Below are 21,738 nucleotides of genomic sequence, written 5' to 3'. Positions count from 1 at the left end.
CTCATTGGACCATCCTTGCCGTTTGCCAATATATCAAGTCGACATCCATATCGGCTGCATATCGATATCGGTTGGCCAACTATCTAGTCTAGCTATCTGACTATACTCAGTACACATAGTACGAGTATACGATATTAATGTTGGAGTACAAATGTATAGCAAAATTTAAACTGAACCAGAGGTGGGGCAATGACACGCGCTTAGTGAGCAATTCTATACTGAATAATCTAGTATTCAAATCAATCGTTTTCTAGGCCTAAGTTTTCTATAATATTTTTCTTGTCCACGTTGTTGTATCGGTGACTTCGGAATTCCGGCACTTTCTTGATCAAGCATCGTTCTACCGAAAACATTTGAAGTCAGTGGTGTTATAATTTGATATTTTCAAGGCTTCATCAAAATTGTAAGCCGTTTGTTTTACTTTTGTTTCATCGGAATAGTTGGTGGTTTAGGTACGCAAGAAACTAAAACTAGTTTGAATTGCTTGTATTATTGTCAGTCAAGTAATAAACTTTATTTCATTGTAGAAGATTCACTACATGAATGCCGATATTAATTACTGTACATATCTATATTTCTATTAGTCGCAACCCTAGTGATTTCACTAATTTCTCGGGCAACAAGGTTATACATTAGTAGACCGAAAATTATGCGACTGTGCATACAGCGGTTGTTCATGATTGTGTACTTATCACTTAACCGGTGCCGGTTGTTTGATAAGAGTGCTCCTACATTTGTACACACTTTACATGTCTTGATAGCGGAAATCGTGTGAGAGAACCGCCGGAAATGATAATCTTTATTAATATAGTATGCGTATGTGGTATGTACGTACGTATATTATTATGCAGCATATGCAGTTGAGCTGTAGACACATATTTGTACATAGATACTGTAATGGAATTTTTGAAGTACAGTTTCATTGACGAAAATAAAGGCCTAACATCATGTTGCTATACTGTATGCACACTCCATGACAGAATGTAGCTTTATTTGCATTAGTACTTACATTCTAAACGTACGTATAGGCATGTTGTTTGTGATTTACAGTTTATGCGGCTGCAGTTTATTAGAACAATCTTGAACGGCGGACTGGAAACGAAAAAACTGGACGACTTTCACTTACTCCCAGTAAATGTTGCGCGACATCCGGTGCAGCTTTATACTTTTATCTTGTTACAATTGCTCACTGCAGCAGCTGAGATTAATTTAAGTAAATCGCCATAAAAACTGCAAGATGTCCGGATTGCTGCCTTTAAATATCTTTGTCACGCATCCCGTCAGTGGAGAGCGAACGCAGTATGCGCTGCATGTGCCCTTGAATTCCTCTGTGGCGGAGGTGGGACGTATGGTCAGGCAGGCGGCGGGTTTCGACCGGATGTTTGCGGCCGCTGCCGCGTCGAAACAGGATTCGCCAGGTACAGTTGAATTTGTCCATGCCTCAGCTGTGAGTTGTTTAAATTTAGTTTTATCGCACTAGGACATATTCATCTAGCGTTTGCTATATATATAGCGTTTACTATAGCTAATTTTATATTAATTATAGTTCGGCTGTGGCAGTTGTATTACGTTATACACAGTAGCTAGTAACTGAGGTTATTGTAAGTTTGTGGAATTACAGGAATAATATCATAAATTTAAACATAAGACAATAAAAAAATTTCTATGCAAACCTAACTCCTAATTAAAATCCGGGACATATTGGCTGCAGAAGCAATTTCCAAATGTGGTGTAAACGTGTTACACCCTCTTGAACTTGACACAAAATTTTATATGTGTTTTGTCAGTTAATATTTATGTAATATTTTTTGCAGCAGCTGAATACGGCTTATTTCGTCACAGTCCGCCAGCAGAAAACAGGGAACACTGGTTGAAAGATGATGCCCCTATCGATATTTACCACGTTACCGCAGAGGTAGTTATACGGTATTTACAAATTACAGTACGAGTATAATTAACAATATAACTCGTCGCTCGATATACAGATAAGCCGGCCGAAAAAGTTACTTCGCTAGTTCGCTTGCACACTTCACAAATTCACTTTTTCACAACAACCCGGATAATGCGACATCTTATTCCTGGCATTTGATGTTTCAGGACGTTCTGGAATACAGAAAACGCTGGGGCACACTAAAAGTGCGCTTACTGGATCACACCGTGAAAACCTACAAACTCGACCTGAGCAAACCAATCAAAGAACTGATGCCATACATTTGCTCAAAAATTGGTTGGTAGACGTTAAAATTACACAAAACTAGAATTAATCTCACCATTTGTGCATCTTTTCCTCTGTTCTTAAAAGTAAATCAAAATTTTGACAACCGCTTTTGTTACGCTCTTATAGAATCGTTTAAAATAACAATTATGGATTATTCAGTCTTTCTGGCTTAAAAATACGTATTAAAAATGCGTACTGACAAAAATATTTCAATTACGTGCCATAACTGTTTTTGAAGGAATCACTAACAATCAAGAATATGATCTCACCAAGCAGACAACGAATGTGTCCGAGAACCCGGAGGATCAAGGACGGAAATTCTCATTCGATCCCACTCATCTCAACTATGCTACAATTGAGCGACATCTTAAAGCGCGGGATCAGCGAAAAATGGTCAAACTCAAAGAAAAGCTTGCTACCGATGACGAAAGTAATTTAATGATTGTGCATAATTACAGTACAGTACGTTACGATTTCTTAGCGGTAACATGTAACTAACACATGTAACCGTTTGGTAGATACCTGGTTGGATCATGGACTGACCTTTATCGATCAAGGCATTGGTGAAGGGGATATTGTTCTCCTCAAGCGACGCTATTTCTACTCGGACCAGACGGTAGATGTAAAGGATGCCGTGGAACACAATCTTCTGTTTGTCCAGGTAAGTTGCAAGCGGTCGGTTTGTTTATTAATAGTATTTCGTGCATGCTTTGATTTAAAATTTAAATTTTGAAATAAATGCATGGATCTGACATTCGTCTTATTTGCTCTATTCGATTTAGTGCCGAGATGCCATCGTAAACGGTACTCATCCGATTACTCTTGCGGAAGCCATAGTTTTCGCCAGTCTCCAAGCCCAAGCAGAATATGGTGATTTTAACGATAGCAAACGGGCCGTCGATATCCGGCCGATGCTGCCCAAAGCCTACGTCAATCCGAAGAAAGTCGATAAGAAAACCTTGGCGGACTATCAAAAGCAGGCACAAGACAAGTGGAAAGAACATCAGAATCTTAACGAACTGGACGCCAAAAACAAATACATCAAGATGGCGCGCTCATTGAAAACATACGGCGTGACCTTTTTTCTAGTCAAAGAGAAGATGAAAGGCAAGAACAAGATGGTGCCGCGGTTGTTTGGCGTCAGTCGGAACGCCGTGATGCGGCTGGATGAGCGGAGTAAGGAGATTCTTGACACATGGCCCATGACTTGGATTAAACGATGGGCTGTGACCTCCAACACGTTCAGTCTGGATTTTGGCGACTATTCCGACGGCCGGTATTCCATGCAGACGCAAGATGGGAAGACAATAGCCCAGCTGATTGCCGGCTATATTGATCTCATTCGGCAGCGAACAAAACCGGATGACTATGCCGGGAAAAACGCGAAGATCTCCGAGATTGGAGAAGAAAATGTGGACCCACAACAAAATATCAAGTATGTGTCCTTTTCAAATGGAAATGAACTTCTGTACTCGTATTGTACACAAAATGACAAAAATTAAAAATAGTCTTCTTTGAAAATATATAAATGCATAAAATTGAACAATTTTCAGGCTTGTCACCAATCAGTCAAACGTTTCATTGGCGCAAAAGGCCTACACCGGTAACTTGGCCACGCCGGGCATTTTAGGCGACACGAAAATTGCGGAGCACAAAATCAACTACTTAGCCGGTGCACAAGCAAAAATTGCAAACCTTGTCAAGAGTTTTGCGGCGGTCGTTCGGACATCTGTTGGAGAAAATGGACAACAGCTGGTATAGCTAGATGCTATTATTATAAAAGCTTTACTAATACATAAATAATGTTAAGACACGCACGTTTATGGTGCATCACTCTACCTTGAAAGTATAGTAAAATTCAGTTTGAGTAACTTGTTTTACTTTACTGATCAACTAATTTAAATTAGCCGATGGCCAGCATATCTGCCATGGATGCTTATGAAGAGAAGTTCGCGGAGCGAATGGGACAAGTTGCAGCGTCGGTCGGACAGTTGGTGTATTTGGCAGCTGACCCAGCTAAAAGCGCTGTGGCTGGAGAAAAAGTTCTGAGTTTGTACGAAGAAAATTAGAACTCCATATGCAAAGCTGGTATACTGATGTCTAAAATTTTGTTTATATTTAACAGAATTGATGAACTTGAAGATCTCGCGGATTCTCTTAAGAAAATGTCGGCAAATTATAAGAATACTCCTCAAGGATCCAACCTGCTGACTTCGGCCGAAGGGTTCTGCCAGTCATTCTCCGATCTCTTGGATGCCGTTGCCAACTGTGAGAAAGAAGGAAAAGGACAGGTATTATCCCATTATCTGTTCGGTTTATCATACCCTGATTAAGATATATTTTAGCCGGAAGCCGGTAAACGACAAGCACTGTTGGCCGCGGCTTCTAAAACAGCCGAAAAGGGCAAACATCTAACGGCGGCCGTGGAAGATTTAGACGGGCGTCCACATCTCCTGCGCTCAATATCCACAGAAAAAGACGCCGAACTGGACGAAGGCTTGACCGCACTGCTGCAGCAGATGAGTGCCGCCACCGCAGACATTGTCCGCAAGGCGAAATTAATTGCTGGTGAGACGAGCTCCGCAGCCAATAAAAGTAGGATACTCAGCGCGGCCGCCGACATTCCGTTTCGGACAGCGGAAGTCATGGTCTGCGCCAAGTTAGTGCGCATGTGTCCAACGTTTCACGACGCTTCGGCCGCAAGCCGGCACAATCTCAAAGAAGCCTTAGACGCTCTGGACCGTGCATTGTGGGGTCTGGATAAAACCGCGCACGGTGACCTGGGCGTGGCGCCTGTCAGTCTGCACTACGTGGACGAACTGTCCGACGGCGTGCGGTCATTCTCCCAGCTGATTGGTCGGATTCAGCAGTCACTCCACGGAATGGATCAGACTGGCCAGAAGAAACGTACACAGGATGTGGTGGATAATATTGAGAAGCTGACGGGAGAAATGACCAGCGCTGACTGCACCACAGACGAAGTGATGCAGAAAGGTCACATTTTAGTTATGGCGGCCGGGGCACTGATTGAGAAATTGGATAATGAGCGTAGAAATGTGCCGTCCGGGGATGCGGTACGCCAGCAATGGCTGGATAATGCCATCAATCAACTGAAAACTCTGAATTCCCAGTTGTCGGATAATTTGGAGGTAAGAAGTTTGTCCCAGTGTATCTTCTCTGTGTTACTGCTCATACGAGCTTTCAAAGGGAAAACTACAGGGAGCGGATTTCAGATGCAAAAAATTATAAATTGGTTTCATGTGGTAGGATTTTAATCGGAATCCAACGGACACTACAAAGAGACAAGCCATTTTTAATAATGCACAAGAAATGATGCACCTGGTCAGTTCCCTGACGTCCCATGACCGAAAATACAAACTACTACGCCGTCTTAGCGTAAGTAGAAGTTTAATAAAAATGTATACTAAATCGTAAGTGCATATAAGTAACGTTGTGACTTTTACCGTACTTTCTCGTGTAGGAACTTCTGAGAAAAACCGCATTTGCCTCTTCGATGATAGGAAAAATATCGAACAAGGAGAAAACTAACAAAAAGCAAAGTCCGGAAGCAATCGAGCGCCTGTCTGTGACTTCGTCAAAACTTACTGAAAAAGCGCAGAAGTTATGCGGCAACGTAGAGACCGTGTTAACCGGAACCTTAGGGTCGGATAGTCTAGGTCCCTTGAAGGACAATTTGGAAGCACTGATAGCGCTGGAAGAAGACACACTGGAAAGCGGAAAAGGTGTCATGTGGAATATCGAAGACCGGGAGACGGGTGAGAAATTAAGCGTATCGCTGAAAGATCTAGATGAACTTTTGGGAAAAACACTGGATGCCCTGCTGGAATTGGACACGTACGCCTCGGCAAAGGACACGGAAGCATCAGCATCCAACAGTAACCTGCTATTCTTGATTGACCAGTGGATTCGCAACATCGACAAAGACATCATCGCCATTGAAGAGAACGACGGCATTATACCGCCGCCCGAAGAGTTCCACGTGGGACCGAATGACGAGCACTACCAGACACCGATGGATCTGGCCAAACAAGCGGCGGCGTTCATCAAAGACCGGTTGGGGGCGGAAGCAGCCGAGAAGGATTTAGATGGTCTAATGCAACTGCTGCAGGATCTTGTCAAAGCGAACACGGTGTTGAGAGAGGCCACGGAGGTATCGCGGTCGGATGAACAAGCGGCTGTGCTCAATCATCTTAAGACGATTCTGGAAGCGGCCAATCAGTACATCACCGCTTTTAAAGACCAATCAACCCGTGCCGAAGAAGGACAGAGTCTCCTCGATAGCATTGCGGAGTACGCAAATTTGTTAGATTCACAACGGTCCGGAAGAATGATCTTGCGGGAAACACTGCCGGTGATTGACGAGACACTTGAAGATTTGCAAGAGCAAGAAAGTCACAGCATTACACAATCACCATCAGCCGATGCAACGGCGCTGTTAAAAAATCTACGCAGTCTACTAAAATCTATGTCTGATATAGTCCTCAATGTGGATCTGCGAGTGACAACCAACCAACAAGCTCTACGGGAATTCGGGAAGAAATTTTGTGGATCATATAAAGAAGTGTGCTGTGTATGGGCGCAACTGGCGCCTTCTGTTACCCACGTCGATGAAACGGTTAAAAAAGATGTGCATGCCGCACTGGTACAAGTGGGCCACTCGTGCACGGATGTGCTGAAAAAAGCGGCCATGACGAAGGTATCCGGACGGGAAGCGTTTCCCAAAGCGTGTCGCGCAGCGGCCGAGAAGATCAACTATGTACTGCAGCTGCTGCATGTGTTGGATTGTGGTACGCAGTCTCTTCAGCGCGCCCTTTCCACGATTGACGAAATGGAAGAAGAGCTAGAAACTTCGTTGACCTTTGTTAAATTAGGGCACGTTCCCGAAGCCGACGGTCAAGACGCGGAACAGCAGCGTCCCAGCCATCAAGAATCCACAAACGATGATTTAGAACAAGAATTTATGCGCAGAGCACAGGCTTTGATTGGAAGCTTGAAGAAACTAGGTGGAACCAATGCGAAACAAATGGTGCTGGCGGAAACCGTGGATGCTTCTACTGCGCTGCTGACCGGATATGTTGAATTCATTAGAGAAACAACCAGCCGCAAAACGGCCACAAACCCGGAAGCACAGGTACATTAAAAAGGCTCTTTTAAAAAATATTTTTAGGAGGTAATCTATATTTTGCAGATGATACTGATAAGGGCGCAGAAGATGGCAGCTTCCGCTGTGGCGGAGTTGATGCGCTGTCTGCAAAAAGGCGTTGGACGAGCGGAAATGTCGCCGGCTGAACAGCAGGAGTATGACAATGAACTGCACAATGCCAAGATGCACGCGTCCAGCTGTATCTTGCTGTTGGCGGAGCTGACAAGTGCAGTTAACCGCGGTAGCCATTTGGTTGTGCTGCAGCTACTGGTTCAATCGTCTCAAAACACCATTAAAGTATGATTATGTTTTATTCAGCTTGAAATTTTTTTCAGTTTTAAAAACGGCTGTGTAACAGACATATGCCATATACTTTTACTACTACTGTACTTTACTATACTCTAGCGCGAATTCGTGTTACAGTCTCCGGTGTCTTCGAATTCCGGTAAACAAATTTCCGACGAAGAAGTTTACCACAATTTGTTTACGGCAACTAAAGAAGTCAAACTTTTGGTGGACAATGCTGAACTTGCCTTGAAATTCAAGAAACCTCAGGATATTTTAGGATTGGTTAATTCCTACCAAAATTCTATTAGTCAAATCACTGTTTTGTCCAGGGTAATTAATATTTTCTTCTCAACAATTATGACCCGTTTGCATTGTAACTTTATCTTTTCATTTACCGCAAAATGCATATCTGCTATAGTGGTGTCCACTCAATTTCAGGTTGCCGCCTCGTCGGGACAAGATATCAATACGGCAATTTCGCGGAACGCCGATGACTGTGGCCAGAAAGTTACTTCGTACATTTCCACCGTTTATCTGGTAATTTTAAAGATTACTGCGACACGACAAGCAAAGTAAAAAATTGACCACCGTGATGTTTACCGATACTGTAACCATTGCAGTTTCTCAGCGGGAATTCCGGAGCAGAAACTGGCTTGCTGGAAGCCAGAAAAGCCGAGCTTTTGCATTCACTCAATATTTTAGAGAAAGCAGCTGCATTCCGCTCACCCACCGGCACTCTACGGAAAACATCTACACTGACCATCACCATCGACCAGGAATTATCCGGCGCTGCCGCCAACATCGAACGCGCCACGAAACGCCTGGAGGAAATCCAGAATCGCAAGACAGTGTACATTCCCAACATCGACTCCGCCACCGACTCCGACACCGACGACTCGGACGCTGAGTTTGAGTACATGGAACCCAAGGCGCAACCCGGCCTGAACGAAGCCGACGCCCAGATTTTAGATTTCTGCCGCATGATCATGCGCGCCAGTGCGGCCTTAATCCCGGCGGCCGGTTCCGCGCAGTCGGAATTAATCCGATTGGGACTGGTCAGCGAGCGGGCCGGTCGTTATTCACAGGATGGACAGTGGTCGCAGGGTTTCATCTCGGCCGCCAAAGCGGTGGGCTTGTCCTGTCAAACACTGTGCGATGCCGCCAATGCGCTCTTGTCGGGACAAGCATCGGAGGAGAAGCTCATCTCGGCGTCCAAGCAAGTGGCAGGTTTCACGGCGCAGCTGCTGTTGGCCTGCAAAGTCAAGGGTGACCCCAATTCGCCAACCATGAAACAGCTGTTAGCGGCTGGAGTAAATGTGAAAAGGGCCACGGACAATTTGGTGCAGTTTTTGTTGAAGAAGAGACGGGGTCTGCAGGCGATTAATGTTGCTCCGCAAGAAGTGGTTGTCAACAAAAAGTTAGTTGGCGGGATTGCTCAAGAAATAAAAGCCACGGTACAAATTTCATCATGTTGATAATTTCGTTCTTTCTTAATTTTATGCAAGTTTATTTTCATGTATTAAGCGTATTGCTTTCGACCAGAAAATATGTCAGGTATTTTGCAGGAACAAGTGTCCATCAAAAGAAAAGAATTAGAAGAAGCTCAAAAGATACTTTTACTTTCCCGAAAGTCGAAAGGTTCCCCGGCCGGCACTTTACCGCGCAAAAATGCGGTTATTGATGAACTGGCAGCGCAGGTATGTGGCTATAAAAATCTGCAATGTGATGAAATTGATTCTAGTTCGTTGCCATTTTTAGGAGGCAGTGCTAATCAAAGAACGGGAATTGGCGGAAGCTCAAGCCTATTTGCAAACCTTACAAGAAGCCAAATACGGCCAAGCTCAAACCAGCTGCGACGAATTTCGTGGTTACGGCTATTTGGACAGTACTTTGCCGAGGAAGAGTGTGCTACGCTGAAATTATGCCGTCATCGACAAAATTTATTTACGCTGTTTTAGAGAAAAAGAGAAATGCTTAAAATTTGGAATCAAACGTAGAAGAATATACGCAAACCATGATAATAATACACGCTTTCGTAGACTGCAGTCGTTGCATCATTCTTTTCTGTGAAATACAAAGTGAATACTTGGTCGTCGCTGATCAGCTCTTAAAATATTTATACTGCTGTACTAATTAAAAAAAGACTAAATGTTGCTCCTTATAATATAATGGTGGCCTAATCTTATTATTAGGTAACAAATATAGCACTAAGCATCGAAATATTTGATTTAATTTGTTAATGTTGAAAAACTGCGCTCGCCCCTAGCTTGTGGCCTTGTATTAAAATTATTCCAGAATTCACTCATTTTTTTCCGTTCCGGGCTTCAGGTCAATGTATTGCAGTCGTACTGCATGACATTATCCATGAGAGCAAGTTAATCCATTTGCACCTCATCATTAACCCGCACAAAAGAGTTATCTAATAATTTCATGGTTATTTTGCTCGCACCGGGAGTAAATCAGTGCCCGACACTCGTCGCATTTGTCACGGTAGCTTTGACGACAAAGCCGATAATTGAGCAGTCACCGCCTCCTCCTGCAGTGGCTAATCACTCAACCGGCGCAGCCGTAGTTCATGAACTAAACGATTACGTATGTCAAGCATACTCCCTGGATGATAGCCCCAGCCGGCTATAGCCCGATAGGCAGAGGATGCGCTGTTTTGCGCTGCTAAGCCGGAGATGATACTCACGCATCCCCGTAGCGTGTGGCAGTGATTAGTCTAGTGAAGCAGAAGGTTACCGGAGATTGTTTTCCGACGGCCAATGCACGATGACCATGTTGCGACTCTGAACCTACGCAATGGATTAAAATGTTTCCTTTGATATCCGCTGGAAAAGGAAATCAGAAACCATTGGGCACAGCACTGTTACGGCATCCAGCGTCATGCAATTTCTCTGTTACAGCGATGCAAATAATACACACAGATTCAACCAATCGTAGCGCGTGCGCATCGTATGTGGCGACTCCATGTTAAACGATAAACAAAGCAAATGTCGATCAAATCAATAGACAAATGAATCCCCGCAGTACTGTTGGATATGAAGCTGGCCGAAATTGGAAATTAGCTGATCAGGTTGCGCCAGCGCGCCGCTCAACGGGCATATGGAGTCGAAGCGGAGATTCGCTGTGTGTATTAAATTTTGAATTCGGACATAACGGCTCCAACAACACATCTGATCGGATTTTTAATTTGCGCGCGGGCATTAAACTTAATCATTGCTAAATAATAATCATTTGTACAGAATTTGTTAGTGTGATGTGCGCAGCAAGTTGTTGCAATTTTCAATGAAGTGAGTGTGCCTGAATTTGCACACTACTGCCACTCCATATATTCGGGATTTTTCTAAAAATCTTGCAGTTGTTTTAACCATACCATGGAAGTCAACTCGGCAACTTTACCAGTCCACCAAGCGCCTCCGACTGTTAATTATTACTACCATCCAGCTCACATCGCTAATCCTTCTATCGACCATTACTCTTCTTTAACGGCTGCTCCAGGCGGCTCCCATTCGGCCCATCCGGGTGTGCACCATCACCAGCCGGTGACCTTTAATGCCTGGAAAGCCAATACCATCTCATCGGCCGGCCTCTCGTCGTCATGGCCAGATGCACCCATTTACCACAATGTAGCCATGTCATCACATAATGCCTACGAAGAAAGTGCTCCTCCTGTGTACGAAACGGAATTCCCTGTTTATAATGATGGTCCAAGTCTCGGGTCCAGTGAGCCAAAATATGATCACACAAGGTCTGTTACCAAAACAACATATTCCAACATTCGTAATCGTAACCCTGCGATTTACTGAAAAGAAACGCTCATATTTGTGCATTGTTAGCGTTGTGTACAAACCGTACAGACCGCACCATCCTTAAGCATCGCGTAAACACATGCACACCGGGACCAAAAATTTGTTTTGTTCAATATGTGCACTTTCTATGTACATCTACTCTAAGGGTTACAGATTAGAAAATTTGTTAGATTAGACAATAAGAACCTGCGCATATATTTAGTCGAAGGCACAGGAAGCCATATTCTTTAAAACATTTTTCATCCTATGGTGATAAAATAACTGCGTGCAAGTTTACGTTGATATTTTGTCAAGTGGACAAAGCTTAGTGGGTGATATTCTTAAGCAGCCGATTTCAAAGTGGCTAAATTTATATTACGATTCTCCTTTTAGGGATCCATATATTCAACATTATCCAGACGACAAACAATACGTCTCGCGTGCCACCGCTGAAATGCTGCTGTCCTTAAAACAAATTAATTTCGGGGAAGACCATAACCGCCACTACAGTTATCCGTCACCGCAACACATCCAGTACGAACAAAGGCCAGCGACTGTCGAATATGGACACCGGTACACTCCGCAGCCGGTCAGTGTAAACTTCCAGATGACCATGTCCTGCATTAGCGGCGTGGCGTCTGTTACAAATCCCTACCAGCGATCGACCAATCCTCCCGCACTCCCGTCAACACTACCCAAAACATCCCATGACCTTTATCGAAAAAAACATGGCAGCTCGCTGCTGTCACACAGCCGATCTGGTTGCGATGTCATTAATCAGCATGGCGAAAAGGTCAACATTTGCGGAATCTGTCGGAAATCGTACGCCCGTCCGTCGACGTTAAAAACCCACATGCGAACACACAGTGGCGAAAAGCCGTACACCTGCACTCTGTGCCCTAAGACATTTACCCAAGCGGCCAATCTGACGGCTCACATGCGCACACATTCGGGTGAAAAGCCGTTTCTGTGTCCCGTGTGTGACCGGCGTTTCTCGCAGAGTTCCAGCGTTACCACACATATGCGGACTCATAGTGGTGAGCGGCCGTATCGGTGTCGTGTGTGCAAGAAAGCCTTCAGTGACAGCTCCACACTGACAAAACACACTCGGATACACAGCGGAGAAAAGCCCTATCAGTGTCACCTTTGTTTATTAAAATTTTCTCAATCCGGAAATCTCAATCGGCATATGAAGGTACATATGGCTGAACGGAGTGGTCAGCTGAACTGAATGTCTTTTTCACATACATTTCTTGCCCATTAGATTACTCGTTTATATAAGAAATGCATTTCGTGTGTTGGTAGTCATTTTTGGTAATTTTTTTGCTCCGTATTTTGGTACTGCATCGCTGTTAAACTTACAAAAGAAATTTTCTAATTTAAATTCACTCAATTAAAGCTTTTTAAACAGATGCTTGTATTGGCAGGTATGCACTGATAACAGTTACCGAAGAAAAGAAGTGTGCAGTGCACGATTCAGTGGTACGGTCAAGAATTTCGGCTTATCTTCTCCATCGCAAAAGTAATTAAATTGAAAACTTCTAAATGTTTCCCATCTTTTGCGGTAACAATGCAAATTTCCGTACTCTTTATACACCGAGGTAAAAAACCGATTAAGGCAACTGCCAAGGCACGTACGTGTGCAAAGGACACGACAATCACAAAATGTACCGATTCGTACAACTCCCTGTAACCGGCTGTACTGTAACCGCACTGTAACCGGCTGTACAACCCACCTGCAACTTGTAACAAAACCGATAGTCACCTTTTAGAAAATTAACTATCAACAGCACACAATTAAAGAAGTAAAAAAATAAACAAAATTCAAGTATAAAAGGTCATAACGCTTTGCTGATTGCCGCGTAACAAGAGGAAGGGGGGCATATCTTTGGTCAACGTCTCCAACCAAGCCATGTACAAGGTGGGGTTGCAGTTTCTCTTGGGCACGGGTAAGGTCATCACAATCAGTTCAGCATCAGATGAATTCTCCTTCAACACTTCGCGCAGCCTGTAATAAGACGCACGTAAATATCTTCGTAAGAATTGAACAACCATTTGCAGATGAACATAAACTTCACAAAAAAGAACACGTAATACGCTTAAGAAAGAGCAGCAGGTTCATAAAAAAATCGGAGTTATAATTATTTTGAACAAATTCTGTCTTTTATGCGTTGAATTCAACGAACCTGATCTGTCTTTGTGTGCGCTCAAACAATGATTCCAGATCCTCGTTAGAAATGGGGGTCGGGACGCTTTCGTCCGGTTTGATGTCAGAAATATCAGAAACACGGAACGGCTGGATCATTTGATTAAACCATATCACGCTGCAGAAGGGAATGCAGAATTACGTACAAGCCAATCACAAGCGATTTTACAACCGCATGATTATGTACCTCTCTTCAGAAGGTGGCTTGTTCGAATTAACCGCTACCGCATCAACGAAATCGATCCGGAATTTGCTGAGCAGGGCCACCATATTCCGCTGCGCTTCATCTACTTGGTGGGGTTTTCCTTGCAGGTAGAAAATCTTCAATTTGCAGCCATTCCATGGCTGTTTCTTACTCAACAGATGAGGAATCAACAACGTTAATCCTACAAATGCGCAAAGTTAATTACAAATGAACACACATTTATCTGACATTTCGAAAAAGTAGCACGTCGAGGAAATGCGGAAAAGATACACCGCTTACCGCCATCGTCGTACAGCCAATAGACATGGATCTCTCCTTTCATCTTCTGCTTGGTTTTATTATGAAACTTATCAGCCAGATCAAGGCGGGATGTGTATTGCGACTGGGATACCGGGGCTTCTCCCGCTTCTACACTGAATATGTTCAGCTCCGATCGGCACCTAATGAGCGGAGACGATGGCTGGAGTAGCCCGTTAGCAGCCGGTGGGCCGTTCTCGTTCACAGTCGGCATCAGTCCAGACGGATGCATGCTAAAACCCCGGCTGGTGTCCTGAAAACTAAGCTTCCGTTTTTCTGCAACAAAACCATTCCAACAATGCCACGAGAGAACATCGAAAGTCTATATATAAAACTATATTAAAAAAGAACAGCTATAATAGTAATATAGTTTACTTCCAGTATAACAGTTGCCGCACAATATAATAATATTGTGGACATTATTAATTCTCCTCTCGCTAACGCAATTTTTTCTAGTGTTTATGCACAAATGAATTTCTTATTCATTTGGAAAGACATAACTTTTTCTTCAACAAATAGTGCTATTGCTGTGCACATAGCGTTTCAAGAAAGAACAGTTTTCTTACGAGACGCCGGTGCCGCCAGGAGCCCATTCGTCGTCTGGGGAATCACAGTCTCGTCCCTCGTGGACAATGATAACAAATCGTAAGTAGAACCGGTGAAATCTAGCAACTGCGACACGTCCATGCCTTCCTGGACGCGCAATATACCAACGCCCATGTTGGCATCCAATGAATCAGTGATCGTGTCCAGGTAGTCTTCGACGCTTTCCGCTGGATGGTACATCCACAGATTGTTGAAACCCATCATGACCATATTTGGTCGCATCTTGCCGATACCGACGGTCTGTAAGAACGGCCATAATTTAAAGTTTAAGTTACACGAACTCGAGCCGTGCGAAAAATGTCGATGATTTACCTGGATAAGCGCACGCACACCTTCACGGAATGTTTTCGCCACAATGGCACTGTAGAAGCTTTTGATGTGCTTCTCGCGAAACCACGAATATGTCTGTTTTTGCAGCGGGGGAATGATGTGCAAATTAGTTGCACCCTGTACAACAGTTAAAGTACATTAATGATTCATATTAGTACATTAATGATTAAAATACCTAACACAATAACGAATGTAATGAGCTTGGTGATCTTAACAAAACAATCCTATTTTCTGATTAACTGCTCGAATGCTGCTATAAAAAACGGAAGTTCGGATATGCTCTCATGTTGACCGCTCACTTACCACCAAAACATCTCCGCAGATCATCATTCCAGTATTTTTCGTGAAGCTGTTGACAAAATACACCAGCGCTGGCCGTGAAGACGGCAGGCCAGATAGAACAAGTACTTGTGGTCTAAAAATAACCAAATTACCATAAGTACATTCGTCCGCAATCAGCACATTCAGAAATAGTTCTTTTTCACCACCAGTAATGTACCGGAAATTCTTGACATGATCCTCGACACCCATCAACTTCAGTGCTGACTGAACAGTCGACTTGAAGGCACGTGCTTGAATTGATGATCCCCAGTTGACGTCCGGGGCCTTGTGGTGGACGTAACCCCACAAAAACGCTGAAACATCAATGTAAGAGTCTGAAGTAATTCCGTTTACATAGTCACCGATAAAAGTAGTGACCTTACCAATCACGGCCATGGTAATCAGTGCTCCCCACCAGTTCATCATGAACATGCACGCTACGCATAATCCCGATCCCAGCAAACTCAGCCACATGTTGTAATATCGGAAACCCGGTCGAAATCCTGAAAACAAAATTACTACAACGACGCCCAAACAGTCTCAGTAACGTCCAGAGAAAAAAGGCTCCAAAATTTTACCTATACACACAAAAATGTGCCTGGATGCCACACGTCATGCCAAAAATTAAGCGTAATCACGTCAACATCACGAAAACAAATCAAACTAAACGTGCCGACAGCAAATATAAACGATAATCAAAAAACGTACGATATCTTTTAGCATGAGCCCCATTATGTAATAACTGTGTGCCCGTATGTTACAACAGGTATGCCGAATTCTGTTGATCAAAACTGCCTCTCCAAATCAAATCAAAATATTTGCTGATCATGCGCTGACATATTTACGTTAGCCAAATCCTGTTTGTGTACCCAAGAGCACGCTACCGATCCTACACAACATCCGCGAGGTGTAAAAATATCCACGTGTTCAACTCACCGGGGGACGCGGATAACGAAGCATCAAAACAGGCGTAATTAATCAAGGCATACGTTCCAATATAAAAATTGGAAATAATGGGAGCAATAGCATTCAAATCAGCTAAAACAAAACAACGTTACACAGCAAATCAGCGTAACCAAATGAAAACAAGCATCGACATCACATGGCCGAGACATTTGTCCAGACGCACCTATCAGCACAATTCCACATCCGATCACAAACGTTAACAGGTAAGCCCATCGGGGCTCATCGTTTTTGCCGAATCCACGTCCAAAGAATTCAATGTAAGGAAAAATATTATCCCGTGACAATGCCTATATTAAATCAGAATGTCAGGAAGTAGAATTTGTGACACAATAAGTAATATCGGGTATGGACAATGGCATTAACAGTCATATTATCATTTAAACGCTGAGATTAAATAACAGCGAACGCCCCGAAAACACATTCACAAGTACCTGAAAAATTTTCGGGGCGCTGACCAGACATGCCAAAGCCGAACTCAGCGATGCGGCAAAAACACCCGTCGTGATAATTGGTCCCACGGCGCTGATTTCCGTCATCATCTACAAATACCACACGATGATGCAACCCGCTCTCTTCTTTTTCGCAGGCTAATGTATTACTTGATAGCTGTTTGCGGTTCCCCATTTGCATGTATTAGCTCCATTGGTTCCGTTGTAACACGCCGTTACATTGCCATCGAAGAAATCTCTCACACTCCCGCTGGCATCACGCACTGCCACCGCTGCCACCACGAGAGCGCACGCCAGATACGATATGCCGGATACACCGATGGCCCCCAGTGTTCCCCTTGGAATTGCCTTAGCCGGGTTCTAATCGTTACAGAAAATACACTATGCTTAGAGAGCACTTGATGTGATTGTTTGTTTGCGCACTTCGTGTGTTTTTAAAACACTTTACGGCAGTACTTCAATGGCTTTTAAAAACTACTTATCGTCCTCTTAACACCGATTTAACAATTTCCTACCTTAAGATCACCGGAAATGTTAGCACCAGCCATTATACCGGTACAAGCAGGAAAGAAAATGGCAAACACCGTCATAAAGCTGTGCCCGTCGCGAAAACTGGGGAAGAAATTCTCCGAGAACACATCCGCCGAATAACCAGTAATGCCCTTGGCTTGTTTGTCATCCGATACGGAGATGAAAGATCCCACGAAAAAGTTGATAAGAGATCCAATAATCACACCAAAGAGGACAATCTGGGTCTAAAGGACAAGAAAAAAAGCGTCATTTTCCGTACATTTCCGCTGGTCGGTATAAAAAATTTACTCTAGCTTCCCACTCCATGCCCACAATTGTGATTCCCAAAAGGAGTAACATTGTCAGTAATCCAATAATTCTGATGTCATTCGTTGGATCAAGCATAGAAACGTTATGTTCCTGACGAAAAAAAAACATTAAAAAATCATTGGTTGTTATTTCGCGATCATAGCGGCGCACCCAGCAAACTGCCAATCATTTACCCTTTAATTACATTATGGTGGCAATACGACTGGCTATTCGGTTGCGCAATTTTTACCGTTAAAAGTTCAACGAGAGCCTCCGCAAATCCCACCGTATTCATGCCGACAGCGACGGCGTTAGCTAAACTGAAAACAATTCCGACAGCTCCCCCAAATTCCGGACCTACCATATCCGGTGATTAATATTTATGATGCATATACGACGAAAAACGATGATGTCAAAGCCGGTCTCACCTAGGGAACGTGATATGAGGAAATATGTTCCACCACCTAAGAAAGAGATCAGCAATTGCGTAACGGAGTATATCCAATAATTATCCCTTCGGTACATCCCGCCAAACTGCCAGGAAAACATAACGATCTTTACCTTGGACGGCACCATTGGTGCTGATTGCTGACATCGAAAGAGTTGTGACGGTTGTGACAGCTAAAAACAAACAAGATCAATATTACCATGTGTAGATGGATAAGAAAATAATGAATACGGAAGCTTTACCGCATGCCAGCACGAGAATGGCCACCGTTAATCCTAATAACATAAACAACCTGTAATACATCCATCATACAAATTTTACTTCGCACAAATAAAGTGGACTGGTTCTAGATTAATCCTGTTTAGAATAGTTAACAATTTAATCGCAAAGCAACGGAATACAAAAGGAAAACCCAAACTACTTGTATTAAATCGGCCTGCACTAACCTAATCCCGCTTGCGCAACTACCCATGACAAGCGCATAAACAGCAGAACACCCCAAATATTCAAAAGGCATCGGATCTACGACAAACCGATAACTGGATCATAATATGAAATCGAGGTTTGCGAATATGCTCTTGCGAATTCTAATACCATAAATTCTTGCTACTGTACTTACGAAAACACCTCTTATCCAGCCGAACTTCATACCGCCAGTGGCCGGCTCCACGAGCAAAGCATTTGAATCTCGTTGTGTTACCGATCCTGTTTCGCCCTGATCAATTGACGATTTATTCTGCAACAAAAGTTTACCGTCAACCATTCGGTTACACCCATGCTTCCCATTCGTTGCAACCATAATCTGGGAAATATTCGAAAACCGGCTTTCGATAATAACTTACAAATTTATAATAATTTTATAGTTTATAATAATTAATTGTTTTTCTTGTGCTGCCAGAAAGATGACGGAACCTTCCGGACGGTTCCGGTGCCTGTTATAGTTTTCATATCGACATTTTATGATTCGATAATCCAACATACAGCTGAACTATTAGGTACGATTTCAGTCTGATAAATATCCAAGCGAAATTACTCGTAATTATATTTTTTTTAAATTTAACGCAATGGATACCAACAATTAAATAACGCTAAATAGTAAATTTCCTATGGCGGTAGTATTATAATGTGGGTTTCTATAAATTGTGTTTTTAAAGATTCATCTTGCATTTTGTGAGTGATATTATACGAGTAAACAAATGTTATGAGTAAACCAAAAAGGCAAAACTGTCTCGGCTGATGGTATGGTTGTCGAAAAACGGTAATTTTCCCTCGTCGAAGAAAGTTAAACGTTTTGTTCACAACACGGCTCATTGATGATTTCAAAGTCCAAGTCGTAATTCCAAAAATAGTTTAGACTGCAGCAAAACACATCCGATAACCGTATGAAACGTACCAGCCGAAGTTCCATGATTGTTGGACGTGCTTTGCCGGCGCGGGTCAAGGACAGCACGTAATTAGTCTCGCGCGGCATCGCTTCGTAAGTCATATAGCCAGCCTCCTCATCGTCACTGTCGTCTTCATTGCGCCGCGGTTTATCATATCTTTCACACGTTATGTATCCGATATCGTCAATATCCTGCGTCGAGGAACGCGAGTTTTGATACAGAGGTTGTAAACTTGTAATTCGAGCAGCGTATCATACATAAAATAATAGAGGGCAATAAACAACCCGAAATATGCGTTTTTCTGGTAACATTACACCGCCAACTGTGATAACGGACAACCGCAAATTCCTACCTCCTTTCTCCGATTGTTTAATTATCACAGGAGAAATTTGCCGGAACGGAAGCAAGAAAGTCTCGTACGATAACAATGCTTATACAACACTAACAATAAAGATAAAGCGCAAAAACGGAACAAAGGGACAGAACAATTCAGACAGAAAAACAAACAATAAAATTTTTCACAGCTGTAGCCAACAAAAACCGGTAAAAGTCAATATTAATTTTGCTAGCTATGAAATAATTTTCGTTAATTATCAAACAATTCATGGAGTAAAATTTTTTTCAAAATTCTAGTTCACAAATACAAAATTCAGAAAAATCGCACAGAAATTCAGAAAATCTCAACCTATATAAATCACATTTTTTACATCTATGAAATGCCAAAATATCAATTTATTCACGCACTCCATTCAACGCACTCGATGGAGAGATTTCAAAAGCCAAAGTTTTGAAACAAAATCCACACATCACAGTAAAGCACTTCACAGTGTAATGCGATCAAAACCACCGCGAAAGTCACGGTAGCAGCATAAAGCAGCAGCTGGCTACCAACCTGAGGGACTTCCTCGTCCTCCATCGGAGGGGAGATGGTCGTAATCGGAACAACGGAGATCTCCTGCTGGTCATCGGCTTTAACCGGAGTCACACTAAACCGTGTGGTGGCAATTTGCGGAGAATCCGACATTTTGCGCCAATAAGGGATAGAATTGTCAAATGATCAAATCACTATCCTTGGGAATTCGATCATGAAGTAGCACAGAAACCGAAACAACAATGTTCAGTCGCGGAGCGCCGTTAGCAGCACGCCACCATACTGTACCACTTCTGTCACTGAAGCGGCGCTTTTAAACACGCGGTAAATGGATAGGCAAATAAAGTCGAACAGAAGCTCCGTCCAGCCGATAAATGCTTGAAGTGATACGATTCAGCGGAACTCAAAAGATAAGTACTACACACAAGCTGTAGCTGCAGCATTTACCGCAGCAAGATCACCCATCATATGGATGATGGTTCACAGGTATGACACGGCTGTTGTTCTTAGATTCTGCACGAGGAGTCAGATATACATGACTTCAACACTTTAACAGTAATAATACTACACTGCTGTCGAAAGGAATTATGATATTATCGTCTAAACTGCAGAAATTAAAAACGAAAAGATGAAAATTACGTAAGCTGTAAGGCTGTAAGCAGAGCAAAATGCAAATGCTTTAACTTGCGCAAAGGCGGCAAATTGTTTACAACGTCTGAATAATGCAGCGATCGGCAAGCGACTCATACCGGCGATTAAATCGACAGTTCGACACGGTTTTTGCCTATAAAAACATCACCAACCAACAAGGCGCAGGGCAGAATATCAGCCAGCTTTAGCGGTGGTCGCGCCGAGGAGGCAGTTGCCATGGCTATAAAGAAACTTCCACGGCCAGCAGTTACGTCAAGAACATCTGTCCCGCTTTTTCTGAACATACAGATGCATTTCTAGCCCGATAGCCATTTTTTAACAAATAAGTTATAAGTTATAACTTATAACTTATAAGTACTGTAAAAGTTTTATAGGAAACAGTCAAATTTTTCATTTTAATTTGATAGCAACATAATTCGTGATTCTCGCCGAGACTGCAGACTGGCAGTGTGTCATTTTGACGTCACTAACAAACAGGGATTTTGGAGTGCGCCAACAGAGAATTATGCATTCGCTCTGTTTCTGTTCGTGTGCTAAAATTTTCGAGGCGGTAATGGAATACCGTGGCCGTAGCATTAGCGCTAAATTTAAGAAAACCGTAAACATTTTTATCACACATTTTTTGGTCGTTTGCAGAGAATGGTTTTCTGTAAATTTTCATGTATCTGTCCAATTAATCAACAACATAGTTTGCGAGCGCGCACTGTTTAAAAAGTGCCGGGA

The 21,738-nt window shown here is 43.0% G+C and overlaps 3 protein-coding genes across 6 annotated transcripts; 2 read left to right on the top strand and 1 right to left on the bottom strand.

Annotated features, from left to right (window-relative positions):
• The first annotated feature begins 202 nt into the window (after positions 1–202).
• LOC129588509 (talin-1-like) lies at positions 203–9,937 on the top strand. 4 transcript variants are annotated; one of them, XM_055482746.1, is made up of 19 exons: positions 203–452; positions 1,051–1,418; positions 1,818–1,915; positions 2,098–2,227; positions 2,457–2,648; positions 2,737–2,879; positions 3,001–3,653; positions 3,772–3,973; positions 4,126–4,271; positions 4,344–4,509; positions 4,564–5,367; positions 5,486–5,614; positions 5,700–7,370; positions 7,428–7,679; positions 7,806–8,000; positions 8,109–8,207; positions 8,291–9,124; positions 9,236–9,367; positions 9,429–9,937. In XM_055482746.1, the coding sequence occupies exons 2-19, from the start codon at positions 1,238–1,240 to the stop codon at positions 9,585–9,587; spliced, it is 6,186 nt and encodes a 2,061-aa protein (XP_055338721.1). In that variant the 5' UTR covers positions 203–452; positions 1,051–1,237; the 3' UTR covers positions 9,588–9,937. The 4 variants fall into 4 exon arrangements, with proteins under 4 accessions (XP_055338721.1, XP_055338719.1, XP_055338720.1 ...); XM_055482744.1 differs by having other exon boundaries at positions 204–403; positions 1,815–1,915; XM_055482745.1 differs by having other exon boundaries at positions 204–452; positions 1,066–1,418; positions 1,815–1,915.
• An 837-nt stretch (positions 9,938–10,774) lies between these two features.
• LOC129588592 (myoneurin-like) lies at positions 10,775–12,813 on the top strand. The gene is made up of 2 exons (XM_055482897.1): positions 10,775–11,421; positions 11,855–12,813. The coding sequence occupies exons 1-2, from the start codon at positions 11,048–11,050 to the stop codon at positions 12,690–12,692; spliced, it is 1,212 nt and encodes a 403-aa protein (XP_055338872.1). The 5' UTR covers positions 10,775–11,047; the 3' UTR covers positions 12,693–12,813.
• A 216-nt stretch (positions 12,814–13,029) lies between these two features.
• Positions 13,030–21,046, bottom strand: LOC129588680 (solute carrier family 12 member 2-like). The gene is made up of 23 exons (XM_055483020.1): positions 20,386–21,046; positions 19,502–19,684; positions 18,728–18,844; positions 18,555–18,630; positions 18,351–18,383; positions 18,222–18,281; positions 18,089–18,124; positions 17,911–18,017; positions 17,661–17,771; positions 17,357–17,596; positions 16,992–17,201; positions 16,824–16,931; positions 16,556–16,679; positions 16,363–16,464; positions 15,810–15,929; positions 15,605–15,740; positions 15,409–15,520; positions 15,088–15,222; positions 14,736–15,015; positions 14,152–14,445; positions 13,855–14,053; positions 13,648–13,785; positions 13,030–13,469 (listed from the first exon to the last, which is right to left on the bottom strand). Exons 1-23 carry the CDS (start codon positions 20,515–20,517, stop codon positions 13,286–13,288), a joined length of 3,237 nt encoding a protein of 1,078 aa, XP_055338995.1. The 5' UTR covers positions 20,518–21,046; the 3' UTR covers positions 13,030–13,285.
• Between the last annotated feature and the right edge of the window lie 692 nt (positions 21,047–21,738).

The sequence above is a fragment of the Paramacrobiotus metropolitanus genome, unplaced genomic scaffold (genome assembly GCF_019649055.1).
Source record: "Paramacrobiotus metropolitanus isolate TYO unplaced genomic scaffold, Prichtersi_v1.0 Parri_scaffold0000030, whole genome shotgun sequence".
NCBI lineage: Eukaryota > Metazoa > Tardigrada > Eutardigrada > Parachela > Macrobiotidae > Paramacrobiotus > Paramacrobiotus metropolitanus.
The sequence above is the reverse complement of the archived record's forward strand: the minus strand, read 5'-3'. Positions and strand labels throughout refer to the sequence as shown.